This window comes from Emys orbicularis, chromosome 2 (assembly GCF_028017835.1).
Source record: "Emys orbicularis isolate rEmyOrb1 chromosome 2, rEmyOrb1.hap1, whole genome shotgun sequence".
Taxonomy (NCBI): domain Eukaryota; kingdom Metazoa; phylum Chordata; order Testudines; family Emydidae; genus Emys; species Emys orbicularis.
The window spans coordinates 81,273,851-81,289,319 of record NC_088684.1 but is presented as its reverse complement, the minus strand read 5'-3'; the positions used below and the strand labels follow the sequence as shown (position 1 = coordinate 81,289,319).

The 15,469-nt window shown below is 39.8% G+C and overlaps 1 protein-coding gene across 1 annotated transcript in view; it reads right to left on the bottom strand.

Annotated features, from left to right (window-relative positions):
• Window positions 1-15,469, bottom strand: part of ZNF521 (zinc finger protein 521) — a 132,856-nt gene that overhangs the window by 5,915 nt on the left and 111,472 nt on the right. The window contains exon 3 of the mRNA XM_065398313.1: window positions 6,317-6,382. Within this exon, the coding sequence (XP_065254385.1) occupies window positions 6,317-6,382 (66 nt within the window). The remainder of the gene's footprint in view (window positions 1-6,316; window positions 6,383-15,469) is intronic.

Genomic DNA, 15,469 nt, shown 5'->3' with positions numbered 1-15,469 from the left:
TCCCCCACTAGGAAATAGGTATTGTCATATTAGATCTGACCAAACATCCACCTACCCAGTATCCTTTCTCCGACACTGGCCAGTACAGGTATTTCAGAGAAAATCCCAATAATGGACAATTATGCACTAACAAGCCAAGCCTATGGGGGGAAGGTTGTGGCCTTAGCTTAGATAGATAGCCAGGTAGAATGTAAGGGTGTTTTCCATGCTGACGTACAGACTCACAGCAAGTGGGACAAAGGGAGCTCATCCCTGGCTCTTTCACCCATCAAGGTGAAAATAATCAATGCCGAGCCTTGAAACACAGAGTTAGCATTGGCAAATTAATGGTGCTAGTCATTCTATACCACTAGCACCTTGAAGGGAAATTTCTCAAAACATTCCAAGGGGATATGGATTCCTGAACTGAGATACTGGGATATAGCGGAATTCAAACAGGAATGGGATATGGAATTCTCCTTGCATGGTCCACAATAATTATCTTAATTAAACATGACAAAACATGAATTCTGATTTGAAGAATACCTAATTTTGGCTAATACAATGTTTTTACTTGTTCAAGAACAGTTGGTCCCTGTTAAAATATGACTGTTATATTTCCAGTATCCCTGAGATCTGTTGGTCACAAACATTAAAATTACTTAGCCTGCTTTATATTGCAAATTTCATTTTCCTAAAGGCTTATAAAAAGGGATTAAAAAGTTCACTTCACCCACTCACCTCTGGCAATGGGTAACTTCCCCAGGCAAGAACCATCAATGTCTGCAGAATCTAAGCTTTCTGTTCAAAAATAAATGTGCCTACCCCTTACAGTTATGAAGATCACATTTAAAACGCGAACAAATTTGTTTTCTTCCTACGTCTGTAGCTTTGGGATTTTCTTTACATGGGACAATTTTTTTCACTCCAATTTTGACATAAAACTTACCGTGTGCTCCACTCCTGGAATAAATGGGAAATTTCCACTTATTAAATTCAAGAATGTGAGAGGGCATAACTTAAATTTAAGAGGAAGGAATATAGTTAGCACATAGCACTGGATTAGGAGTCAGGAGTTCTGGGGTTTCCCGGCTCTGCTACTGACTTATTGTGTGACCTTGGGCAAATCAGTTATTCTCTCTGTTTCAGATTATCCATCGATAAAACAGATATAGTAGTTTTTACCTAACTCTCAAGGGTGTTATGAGGTTACTTAATTAGTGACTAATTATGGCTTTTAATAAGACTACCATGACAGAAGAGGGGCTCTGCATTAATGCTAGATCCTACAGGCATTTTGGCACAGTGACTGCTGAGACACACAGAAGACCTCTGGAAACACCAAGGGAGCATACATCAAGGTGATCTCTGCCTTTCAAAGGTGCAGTGCCTGCGTGTGTGAGTGCGAACACTGTACCCTCCCCACATTTCTACTGGTTTTGGTGTGACAGCTAGTGCAGAGGAAGGCTAGGTCATTGCTCTGCCCTGCCCTGCTTCCTATGGAGAATTCAGTAGTGTTGCTAGTGCTGTATCTCCCTCTGGTATACAAGAACAGGCTGGGGTTGTGTACGCTCCTTGTGGAGGTATAAGGTAGGGAAAAAGGGAGTTGGAAAGATTTCTTGAGTCTTCTTACATACTTGTGCATGGCCAGCCACAATCTGGCTCTTATTTAGCAGGCAATTTGCTAAGGCACTACAACAGTGCATAAAGTATTATATCATTAATAAATAAAGGGCCAGTGAAATGCCACATTTTCAGTTTACATTTGGGATAAATCTGAAATGCAATGGAGTGTCAGAATACAGTCCAAGAGGCCTTCTTCCCCACACGAGAGAGCTGCTATTCTTCGAGTAAAAGCAGGGGGGGGAAAAGTGCTGAACAGCTTTAAAAAATTCAATCAAAATAATCTTCTGCTCTTTAGAAAGGTGGCGGCTGACAGTAATTGGAAAATACTGTCTGACTCATTTATTAAAGTGAGATTCAGAGTCAATTGATTTAATAACCATTAGAATATTCTATTAAGGGTATAATAGGTTGGCACAGCCCTATTTTTTATTAAGAGTTATAGGTAAGAAATAAGCAATGCTATGGAATTCTAGACAACCGCTATATGGATTAAATTTAGAATACTGCTTGCAACATAGGTATTAAAGCACCAACTATCAAGAGGAGGAATAGGAAAGTACATTACAGTGCAAATGAGTTAGCTGAACAATGAGAAAGAAATTAACCTATAATATAAAACCTACACTTTTCCAAATCAAACAGAAAACCGTACCTTACAGTCCCTGGTGTTGCACATTGCAAAACCAGTCAGTATGTCCTTCACGTTATAGATCCAATAACTCCATAAGGGAGTTAAGAACAAAGTGCCCACTGTATATCACAAAACCGAGATTTAAAAGTGCACCTACACGGTTAAGGTGTGAGGTAAGGCGTGGTTAAAGCCTAACAGCAGCAATGAGGATGGCTTACCCAATGTTGGAAGATAATTTAATTTGACGCATGCAGAATCTCTGGCTAAGTAAATTATTTCCATTTATAATCTTTACTCAGATGATACATCAATGTAAATATGAATAAATTCCAAATAAAAGTGAGTAATATTCATATAAATATTTAATATTTACACAAATATTAAGTGTTTCAATGGATGTAGGCAGATTGTAATTGAGGTGCAGCCCATTACCAGCTAACTTGATAACCAGCTATAAAAACAAACGACACAATCCATCTTGAAGTTGAACATAGCCTACAGCTTTGAATGTGAGTGTATCTGCTAAAAATCCTCTCTCTTACCGTTCAATATCTACATCTGCTAATTTGTTACTTTTATTCCAGAGAACACAGATAAAGTTGTAACATTCTGGTTGCTCAGACCCCATCAAAGTTCTGAACTCCAACACAGAACACTGTCTTATTTCACTGAAGACAGTGACATTTCAATATAAACTTTAAACAAGGGAAGCAGCCTGTGTGTGTCCCAAGTTTATGCTTCTTTCTTGTCAATAAAAACAAAAATCTAGTGTGGCGACAAGCAAATTGTTCAGTGGTTGACTCACATGTAGTTGTTAAGTTGGTAACCACTGGGGGCCTCCTTATATTGTCCGATCAACACTACAGCCATCGCTGAAAACCAATTTGTATCAGTTTATCAGTAGGACTCTCTCTCATTCACCTTCCAGGCTGTCCAGAAGGGTCCTTCTGCCTCTTACATTGACAATCTATCAGCTAAGGTCCAAAGATATAAACTCCTCCTGGTAAAGCTCCTGATCAGAATAGGAGTAAACTATGCCCTCTGCATAAAACACAGGAACCAAATGGCCTGAAGTTCCTGTAATTTTCCAGCTCAAAAGTGTGTACAGCTACAGTGTGTTTTCTTTTTTAACCAAGCAAACTATGCCCTAAACCAATTTCTTCCCCTTCACTTTGCTTCTCCTCTTCCCTGAGTTAATTTCACAGCACACATTTATAAGCCAGAGGTCTAAGGAGTAACGAAGAAATGGCACAGATGACGAAGCTAACCCCTTGGCTACAACAGCTTGCACTAAAAACCAGAGTAGAAAAAATAAGCAGTACTGCATCGTAATTTGCAATGCATACGTCGACCCAATTGTTTCTTAGTTTACATATTTGTGTCACTGGTGCTTCTTTTTTAATGACAATGTGCAGAGTTCACAACTGCTACACAAATACAAAAGTGTCTGAATTTTGTTACAAATAATTTCATTGCTATTTCAAACCCAGCTAGTAACTGTAATTCTTAAGCCCCTGCTATAAAAAAGAACTTCTAGTGTTCGAATATCAGGTAGGCCTTTTCTCCACCTAGTTAAAGAGGACACAATTACTCTATAAAGACTTGATGCTGAACTGAACAGTGCCTGATGAGTTCTAGCATCATGTTTATCATTTCTCCCTGATTGAAATAGAGCTTCTGTCATTTTTAATTTCTCAAACATTATCACGCCACCCGCCCCAAGACAAAAACCACAATCCACCAAGGTGTTAATTCCGAAAAGCACAGGAGTAAAGTGATAAAGAAATAGATGTACTAAAGCCAAAGGATACAGCTGGAATTTGCTGAAAGGAAATGTTTACAGCGCTGAAAGAACTGCCACTGAAAAAAGTCTAATAAAAAGTCTAAATGAAGTCCCATCCTGTTCTGCTAGGCTAGGAGCACAGGGTCTGGGTGGGCAACAGAATTACAATCAGGAGTGTCCTGTCATATTCAGAAAAGCTGACCATTTTGCTCACATTGGAGGGGAGGGGGGAAGAAAGGATTTCTTGCCCTCCTCACCCCTTTCTTCATCATAATATAATAGTGCCATGCATTAACATCACTGAAGTTAGTGCTGTGTCAGAGCTGGCATTTATTCTCAATCCAATTCTAAATCAGTCTGTGACTCGGTCATAAAGTTTGCTCAGCATGGAAACCTGGCATGCCTGGTTCCATCTTGGGTGACATTTCCCCCTCCTTTTTCAAATAAAAAAAAAGGACATTTAGGGCAAGATTGTGCCTACCTGTGAGTGGGTACACAGAAGGGAGTTGGGGCAAAGATGTAAGGAGCCTTCCTCATCTTATGCCCATGCTTAGCAGCCATGCAAAATCCTAGTCCTGTCATCCATGAGTCACACAGGCAACTTAGCCTTTCCAAATGGGGCGAAGAAAGCCAGGCAAGGCCCGGCTATGTCTCTTCCCCCTCCTATGTATGTTGGCCATTGGAACTGTACCAGTACTGGAGAGGAAAGAACACGTGCATTGGAACCTGTAAAATGGTGGTGCTGGGGCACTCAGGCTTCAGCTCCAATAGTGCTCCCAGAGGCATTGTGCAATATGGCCTATTTTATGACTAAGGAACACTGCAGCTTTTTGTAGAGTATTGCTAATGCACCTTTGAGGAACAGCCACCAGGAGAAGGGTGCTGATTGATGGAGCAACAAGCACTAGAATCCACCTCCTCAATTAAAGCAAAAAGTTCATCTCTCCAGGGCCAGATTTTGAAATGAACTCTGCTTAAGGGAAAGCCAGTCTGCTGCATCTCTCACTCCACTGTATTTCTGTCTGAAGCAAGGGATGCATTTCACTTCACCAACTGTTCACTTTTTTGCTTGGTTGCACTCACTTTGGCTGCATGTAAGTGAATTCTTCTTACTACAAGTGCCTTTAGCACTGTACATTGATTAAACCCCAAAATGCCTAACCAGTCAGGTTGGTTAAGATAAAAAAGGATTCATTCCATATCTAAAAGCCCTAACTTCTTAATAAAACTGTCATATTTTCATCTCAAATAAGAAAGATTTCTATGTAGCAAATGCCCTTTCCAGGCATCTGGCTACTAGGAGAGAGTTCAAGAATTCAGCAACAGAGTTAGTCACCGTGTTATGGGACACAATTTGTTACTTCTTGCCCATAACTGCACCAGGACAAGGTATTTAGTTCTGTTTTTTTTTTTAAATCTGTGTTGCATCACATAGTATGTACACATCACAAGGTTACACAACGTCATTGCTATGCAGCCTCCTGTGACATGGCATATTCTGCAAATAATTTTCAAAATGTTTTCTCCTTGCTATTAGAAGAAATTAAAAGCACCATTAAGAAAAAGCTGGAGTTTGAGTTATCTGTAGCAGTATGAATCATTCAAATGTACTTCTAGCTTAACACTACCTCTTCAAAATGCTCTATGAGCATAAACCAAAGACTTAAAGAGATTGATCTGGCAAATGCCTGCACATTGGAGTAACTAACTCAGATGAGCAGTCCTCCTGGCTTACATGAACCTGTTCATGTGAGTAGATAACTCAGAAATTTGCGAGGTCAGGCCTTTTTAACTGAGGCATGTTAAGTGACTGATCCTTCTTCCATTGAAGACAATGGAAAATCTCTCACTAAATTTAGCTGGAGAAGGATCAGGCCCTAGATAATTTGTACAAGGCCACAACACAATCAGTGTCAGTCAAGATTAGAATTTTGCAATTCCTTGCTCTCAATCCTGTGCTGAGGCCACATTTCTCCCTGAAAAGAAAGTTTCTTGTACCAACCTATAGTAAAATAAAATTATAATTCGAACTGTTCAGAGACTGGCTGGGCAAAGTACTTATTAACAATTTAATCAAACCATGGGGGGAAAAAACTAATAAAAATGTCACATTTGTATTCAGAAGAATTAAGAACAGAGTAATATAAGTCAAAAACTTTTGGTTTTTAGTATTGTGCATTCATTTTAAATGTGATTTTTTTTCTTGCTGTGTTGGATGTAATTTTTTGTTGTTGTTGTTGTTCATGCTTTCTGCTTGGAGAGGAAGCTTTCTCTGTTGTTTGATGTTAAATACCTACTAGTAATGCCCACCCGTCTGGGACTTCTGGAACTGGTGGAAGTACAGGTATATCTACCTTCGAGTACTGCACAAAAAAAACACAAATTGGTAAAATTGAAAGAGGATATTTCATGCAGCATAAACTAAATGCAACCTGTTGTAAAGTTAGGTCTACAGGGAAAACATCTTCTAGCACTGAGACAGTCGAATAGTCAATATTAATTCCACACAGCAGTGGACCAGCAGCACGAGCTATGTACCGTACACAACTCTCATCAGGTATTTTTTGTTCTGAGTGTATAGCAAGGTCAGAGCCTTCCTTTTTTGGCACAAAGCCACTAGCTGTCTGAAGGAGAAAATCTCTAAATGCTGAAAAGCTGTTTATCCAAGATGCAAAGAACGACCTGCTTCCTCTTAGAGAGAGAGAGAGAGAGAGAGAGAGAGAGAGAGAGAGAGACTAAAGCAGGACTTCTTTGCATTTCTGAACATTATGGATACCTAGAATGAAAAGTATTACACTTCCTGCTACATAATTAATGAAAAGCCAGGCACTGTTGACAATTTTTTTCAAATCTGAATGCAGTATGAGAACTGTTGCTTACTGACTTCTTGTTACACATGTAAAGGACCTTTTGAAGAAGTGAACAGCAGTAGCTGGAATATTGATTTAGAAATTCAGCTCAATTAGGGATGTGCCAACCTTCTGCCCTCTCCACCACCCTGACCCCTCCAAAAATAGGAGAAAAAAATGTGGAATGGGCACTTGAGGCCCTCAGAGCTGTGCTTAATTTACACTGGAACTGGGCTTTTAAACTAGACTCTTTTCTCCTAGCCCAACTGAACCAGTTTGAAGAATTTTTCTTGTTCAGAATATTATTATAGTGATTTAGTTCCACTTAATGAGGTGTAACCTTTGTATTTTTTGAGTCTAATTTAGTTGCTATTTTTTTGTTTAGGAAAATATGAGAAAGCTCAATTTCAGCTTCATTTAACTTTCACGTATTTCTGTATTTGATCCCATTATACAGTAACGTAGGCAGCTTTTGGCTCCCCTGACAAAAAGGGCTAGAGTCTGTTCTCACGTACAGTGCTGTAAATCTGATGTTACTCTATTGGTTACATGGATTTACACTGGAGAGCAGAACTGTCCCCAAACAAACTGAAGAGTTCCCTGCATTGAAGAGTTTCCCAGTTTCTTGAAAAGACATACAATAATCAGAGCTGATTCGCTTTTTCTTATGTAGTACACACTGTGTTGTGATCTTTGTGAATTTATGGCTTCAGGCTGGCCGTTATTTAAATATATATTTATTAAGGACCCAAACTATAGCCCCTCTCTAGAGCAAAGTCATCCTTTCCCAATATTCTGCCCACCAAGAAGCGGAGTTTAGAAATACCCAGTGAGCTCTAAAAAGGCAGAAACAAACAGAGAGGGGACTGGAGGGGACAAAAAGCACAGAAGAGGAGGAACACAAAAGACTGCAGAGAGGAAAAGGCAGGTAAAGGTTAGGGAAGGGGGAGGAAATACTGTAGCTAGGAGGAGGCAGGGAAGAGGTAAGTGGGAAAAACAAGGAGCCACTGTAAAGGGGTGGGGTGCGGTAGAAGGAAAGTCAACAGAGAAGAAGAAGAAGGAAAATGGGGCCACAGGGAGGAAGAGTAGATGTGACAAGAAAAACTCAAGGATGAGAAGAGGTGGAGAAGGAAGAAAAGAAGAGAAGTGGGGACAGGGCAGAGAAGCCCTGGGGGTGGGGGAAAAGGGAAGGGAAGATGCAAAAGAAAATCTTGATTTGATACACATTCAAATTTTATTGGAGAAACGCTCAAAAGCATTCATCTCCAGACAGAACTCTGGCAATTTACTGCAGCTCCAATGGCAATAATGATAAATGCATTTTTTTACAGCCAAATGGCTCAAGCAGCCGACAACGTTACCGCTACATAATTAATAACAATAAGCAATTAAAGAGAACAGCAGGTTACAACTATAAGGCATCAAAATATATTAGCAAAGGAAAAAAATACATCACAGTTATGAGAAAAATAAATGTACAGTCTTTGAGGCCAATGTACATCCTCTCTTATGGGTAAAACTTGTAGAGCCAGAGAAAAATATAGCATGGCATTAAACTACTATGAGGTGATTAACATCACGCCAAAGCCAAATAACACTTCTAATGCTCTGAGGAAATTTGAAACGTGATATGAGAAACATGACTGTAACAGCAAGAGAGAGTTTGCTGACCACTATATGGCATTAAAACTTTAACTGAGAAATACTCTAATAAATAACTTACAAGACTGCATTTGTTGGCTCAAATATTTTCAAAAAGCTCCACCGAGTTTTTCTTTTTCTTGTTAATTTAAATAAGGAGAAGGGGTGAAAAACCAGCAAAGAGGAATCAAAACCACTTGTGGGGTAAAAAGACATGGGGCATTTATTCAGGGTGGAACCATGCCCCTTTCCCTCTCTGCACTGGCATTCGGGGACATCTCCCAGACATACGGCCATCTCACTGAAAAATATTACCCACCCGCCTCCCTTTTCAGATGCTGCTGCGATCGCAGCTCCTTGCAGCCCCCTGTTAATGCTATGCAATCGTCTAGCAGGTGATGCTCAGAGAGCCATGCAGTTAGCTTATGCTCCCACCCTCACCAGGCCAGACAGTAGATGGCTGGAGTGGAAGTGCCAAGGCTGCTCCCAAACTTGAGAATTCTGCATGGCACCACAATGCTTTTGTTTGGCCTGCCAACCACTGTTTAGGTATTAGCCCAAAGCATTGGTGTATAGGAGCTAAATTCCACCCTCTGCTGCACAAGAGGGTGAAGACATTGTTTGGAAACCTCTTCTTCCCCATGCAAGCGGCAGGACATGGTCTCTCCACAGCAATCACGAGTAGTAGTAGGAAGGACAGACAGCTAATTCATTGGCCCATGCACCACATTCCCTAGTGGGCAACTAACTCCCCAGCCAGCTAGTGAGTATGCTGCACTCACCAGCAAGTGCTAACTGGCAGCAGGTACGATTGTACTTTGCTTCTGATCAGGAGAGCAGCAAAGTGCACTGCACAGTACTTCCTCTTGTCCTGCCATGAGAAATCATTCCCCGGTTGGCAGAAGTCCTTTTGCAGAGGACACAGTGGGCAGCATCTGTGCTCTCCATAGCTGCCTTGGCCAAAATAGGATTTCGCTCTCTTTTAAACTAGGCAGTCGGCATTCATTAGCAATGGTGGGGGGAAGAATCAGATAAACTATATCAAATGCCATTAACCCACTGCACAACTACTGTGATTCAGCATCTCCAGAAGTTGGAGGCTGGAATCAATACATAGTCTCCACTAAACTATCTATAGGCATAACAAGGGGCTGGGGATAAATGGATGCTTCTCCACTCTCTCATGTACACTGGGGGGAAAATGGAGATCCTCGCTACAGAACCCTATACTGCCCCATGGTAGTCTGACAGACTATTTATAGTAGTCGGATACACACATGAAAATGCACATTATAGTATTGCCAACGCCAAATACTCAAAAATCATGAGTCGGGCAACCAAAATCATGAGATTGGCTTAAAAATCATAAGATTAAAAACCAATAAATCACGTTGAATTCTTTGCCTTGTGGATTTGGCATTTTTAAGTCTCAGATTTTCCAGCATTTCTCTGTAACCGTAAGGACTAGAAATTTGTCCCCCCTCTTTTTTTTTTCTAAATGAAAGCTGAGATTCTCATGTATTCATATGACTCCAGGGACTAGGCTTTAAGCAAAACATTACATATCATGAGACTCATGATAAAACCATGAGTTGGAAACACTGTGAAACCTTGTTTAGCTGAATGAAATGGGGGACACAAAATTAATTCAGATAAATGAGGTTTTGGATAAGCAGGGGACTAGTTAGTGGTGTTTAATACACATCATGGGACATGACCTCATTACAGATAAGGTATGTTAGCCTTGTGTGTGTGTTTCATAGTAGCTGTGCCATTGTCACAACAAATGAAAGCAAAACTGTTCTAGTCCCTGATCACTTATTTTTGTGTTTCCATATGCACCCTACATGAGCCTAAAGTATAATTAACACTGCTGAGAAGAAGCAGCAACAGTGGATGAGTCTCACTACAACAGTACTCCCATCATAACAGAAACACAAATGTACTAGTTATCGTAACAGTGTTACGGTAAGTACACCTTTGCACCAAATCATCAAAACTTAGTGGATGGAAAGGGGAAATGATGGATTCTTGATAAGATTTTAGTCAGCGAGAAATAATGCTGCTGAAGTGTAAGAGTAGGACAGTGCAGAGAGGCAAGTGAGGATTTGTACTAATTTAATCAAGAATCAGAAGCCAATAATTAAATATAGTCATCCTTCTTACATAGCAATTCCTGATGTTCCCATCTGCAAAGAACCAAAACACAGTAAAACCAAACCAAACAAAAATATCCCGATAAAATATTTCTAAGGCTATAATGCAGAATTATAAAAATATTTTGCGCATAATACATTTTTAATTTCTTTACATTATGACAAATTTGTTTAAGACCTGCACAAGTTCATTCAAGCTACTATTTAAAAATTTAAATATTGTATACTCTGACTATATAACAAAGACCGGTTCCATGGCATTTTATTTTTATTAAGAAATAAAATCTCATAATGTCAAAAAACGATATTTAGCAACATATATATTTAACTACTGTGATCTTTTTCTCTCTGAAAGCTTTGGGGCTATCAGCTACAAATCCCTGACAACGTTTAAAACCACCTAAGACTCTCCATCAGAAAACTTGAAGTCTGCAAGTTTATGTACTTTGTGACAGTGCAAGTCGTGTTATGCTTACAAATATTAGCACTGTAAAAATGATGAACAAAAGAAATAGTATTTTTCAATTCACCTCATACAAGTACTGTAGAGCAATTTCTATTGTGAAAGTGTAACTTACAAATGTAGATTATTTTTTTACATAACTGCACTCAAAAACAAAACAATGCAAACTTTAGAGCCTACAAGTCCACTCAGTCCTACTTCTTGTTCAGCCAATCACTAAGACAAACAAGTTTGTTTACATTTACGGGATACTGCTGCCTGCTTCTTATTTACAATGTCACCTGAAAGTGAGAACAGGTGTAGCCGGTGTTGCAAGGTATTTACGTGCCAAATATGCTAAGTATTCGTAGGCCCCTTCATGCTTCAGCCACCATTCCGGAAGACAAGCTTCCATGTTGATGATGTTCGTTAAAAAAATAGTGCATTAATTAAATTTGTGACTGAACTCCTTGGGGGAGAATTGTATGTCCTCTGCTCTGTTTTACCCACATTCTGCCATATATTTCATGTTATAGCAGTCTCGGATGATGACCCAGCACATGTTGTTTGATTTACGAACACTGTCACTGCAGATTTGACAAAATTTAAAGAAGGTACCAATGTGAGATTTCTAAAAATAGCTACTGCACTCGACCCAAGGTTTAAGAATCTGAAGTGCCGTCCAAAATCTGAGAGGGACGAGGTGTGGAGCATGCTTTCGGAAGTCTTAAAAGAACAACACTCAGATGCGGAAACTACAGAACCCGAACCACCAAAAAAGAAAACCAACCTTCTGCTGGTGGCATCTGACTCAGATGATGAAAATGAACATGCATCGGTCCACTCTCTTTTAGATCGTTATCGAGCAGAACCCATCATCAGCATGGATGCATATCCTCTGGAATGGTGGATGAAGCATGAAGGGACATATGAATCTTTAGCGCATCTGGCACGTAAATATCTTGCGATGCAGGTTACAACAGTACCATGAGAACGCCTGTTCTCACTTTCAAGTGACATTGTAAACAAGAAGTGGGCAGCATTATCTCCTGCAAATGTAACCAAACTTGTTTGTCTGAGAAATTGGCTGAAGTAGGACTGAGTGGACTTGTAGGCTCTAAAGTTTTACATTGTTTTACTTTTGAATGCAGTTATTTTTTTGTACATAATTCGACATTTGAAAGTTCAACTTTCATGATAAAGAGATTGCACTACGGTACTTATATTAGGTGAATTGAAAATATTATTTTTGTTTTTAACAGTGCAAATATTTGTAATAAAAATAAATTTAAAGTGAGCATTGTACACTCTGCATTCTGTGTTGTAATTGAAATCAATATATTTGAAAATGTAGAAGACCTCCCAAAATATTTAAATAAATGGTATTCTATTATTGTTTAACAGTGCGATTAATCACGATTAATTTTTTTATTCGCTTGACAGCCCGAGTAAAAGCATGAAAATTCTAAGTTAAAGTTATCATTTTGTCCTTTGCTCATTGTGATGGTAAGATATTACATCATATACAGTATGTTACCCCAGATCACATGCTGTTCTTTGCTCACATCAAAACTTCCATGCAGCAGGGCACGTCAAGTAGCTGCAGAGTTAACTTTTACCTTTATTTTCATGAAAAGCTCGTATTAAAGGGACACAGTTGCACTATCAAGATTTGCAAAGACCTCTCGCTAGAACAAAATTGATCAATGCTACAAGATAATATAATACAATTACAACTGTGTGTGTGTGTGTGTGTGTGTGTAAGTAAATGAGGAGGTGAGTGTGTGGAGCACATTAAACGTGGAGCCATGTTGATAGCTGATGATCTTGGCCTTCATGTTATGTAACTTGCAGTACACACTTTAGGAAATCAATGTTCAAAAATATACAGTATGAGCGAGATTTTCAAAGACACAAAAGGCAGTTAGGTGCCTAACTCCCACTGACTTTCAGTGGGAGTTAGATGCTTAACTGCCTTTTGTGCCTTTGAAAATCTCTCCCAATGTTGTTTAATTGCCTGGAGTTTAAAATAAAACAATACTTCTTCCTTCCCCTCCCCCCAAGTCTCCTTACTGCTTTCCCCCAAATATAAATAAAAAGCTAGATCTGCTCCACTACATTTGCTTGCATTAATTGATGTTAAAAAAGTCTGTTAAAAATAAAGCCCAGCAGTGACATTTTTCCTTGCTAAAGCACGGTAGCAGCACATTACACACATTACAAAAAGGTCCCCTGGTAGGCTTGTGAAGTTCCACTCTGGCAGTAAAAGGCATCTACTGTATGCTTGCTGATTTATTTATTTATTTATTTTTAAACAGAATGCATCACAAAAGCAGGTAAAACTCACCTGCTCCGTGTCTGGGCTTTAATACTGAATGGAGGAACTGGATGCATACCACATGTTTTTAGGATTATCTTTACCACTGGTAAATGAGATAGTCAAGCCACAGTTAACACAGTCCCAGTTTGGTGTTTTCAATATGGTTTAATCCACATTGTCTTTATTTACCGCAAGTATTGGATTGATTTGGGTTCCAGAAAACAGCATTTCATGATCAAGGCTCCCACTTGTACAACAATTTAATTATTAGCCTATTAGACTCCTAAAACATAAACCATTTACTGAAACAACTAGTAAGCAACTAATCTAACTCTGGGTTACTAAAAGCTATGCTCTAAAAAATATTTAGGGGAAGTTCTATGGCCTGTCTGTTATTCCGGTCAGACCAGACAATCACATTGATCCCTTCTGGCCTTGGAATCCATGAAGATATACATCCTTCCTCCAATGAATCACCAGCTCACCTAGTTCAAAGGGTTCTGGGAAAACATCTTGGAAAAAAAAGGACAAGGTCGCAACTGAAAAAAGATAACTCAGGGAAGGTGAGTTCAGAAGCTGAACAGGGATTGGAAGGGTTGCAAAGATGGGTATGGCCAATGGAACATGAATAGAAACAAAAGTCTCAATCCCTGCAATGTACGGAGCACTCTCAAGATATGCAAAGCCTCCTCTTTCTTCACATACTCTCCATGGGCAACGGCATCATGGGTGCTCAGAACTCTTCAGGGTGTTTTTAGCACCTGCAGGCTTGGGCCCCGAATCCTGCTGATTGTGCTTACTTTGCCATGTCCTAAGTGCCCATGAGGGGCAGAGTTACTAAGACCTTTGAAGGTGATTACCAGAGGCTTAAATTTCATGCGTTTTAGTGGATGAGGAGTCAATGGAGGGATTCAAAGAGAGGAGTAACATGATCAAATTGATGCACAGGATGAGGAGTTCAGTGGTTGCATCTTGTTTTCACTGACGAGGGACAACATGAATGTTTGTAAGGCTAAAGAGGAAGACGTTGCTGTAGTCAAGGCAGGATATAATATGGATCTAGATACGAGATCTGGTTGTGGACATGGAAAGAAATGGAGACATCCTGGAGATAGGAGGAAAAAGCAGCAGGAACTGGACATAGCTCGAATGTGTGGGTTAATGGAGAGGGGAGTCAAAAACAACAGAGAAGGAATATTGACAGCCCAGCACCAATCTACTAGTTATTATTATTTATTTCTGGTAGTGCCAATGATATGCTAGACCATTTCTAAACAGGTAAGAAGACACGATCCCTGCTCTGAGGAGCTCACAACCAAAAGATAAAGAGACTAGTGAACAAAGGACATGAGGGTGGGTTATGAAATGTATACACTTACGTTAACAAAATAGTCATGCAAATATATATATTTAAAGGATACAGAAACTATTCCCAAATTACTCCTCATTAAGTCAGAAAGTTTCCCACAGGCATCCTGGCAGGAGTGAGTCTCCAGGAGGGATTTGACAGTGGAGAAAGTAATGCCTTTTGCATGAATCCAGGGATTCTTCCCTGACCCACGCATGGGGTGCAGCATGGAAGAAGGCAAAGAGATGTTGGTATGCAAAGCTGCCAAATGACTTCTTCCAAATAGAAGAGGAAGGGCTAGATTTTGAAAAAAACTCGCTTTCATTTTTACACCAGCAAAATAATTGCAAGTGTGAGTGGGTACATAATAAACCATGCCCCAGGGTCACTGTGGGTGCAAAACTGAGGCCCAGGATTCTAAATCTATCCTTGTATATCATCTCCAAAAGGACTATTTCCCATAGCATCTTTTACAGTGGTGATATCATGGTGATCGATGCTGTGGGAATACCATTGATTAGCGTGATGGATGGGAGAGAAACTGCCATTTGTGTGTCACACTTACATAGCCCTCCCAGCGAACAATCCCATTCCGTGTGGCCGATGAAGCACTAGGAGGAAGTGAGTGGAGGAAATGGATTGATGGTCAGAGGTCAGTAGCAGTATAAAGAGAGAGGAACAGCTCACTTTGTGA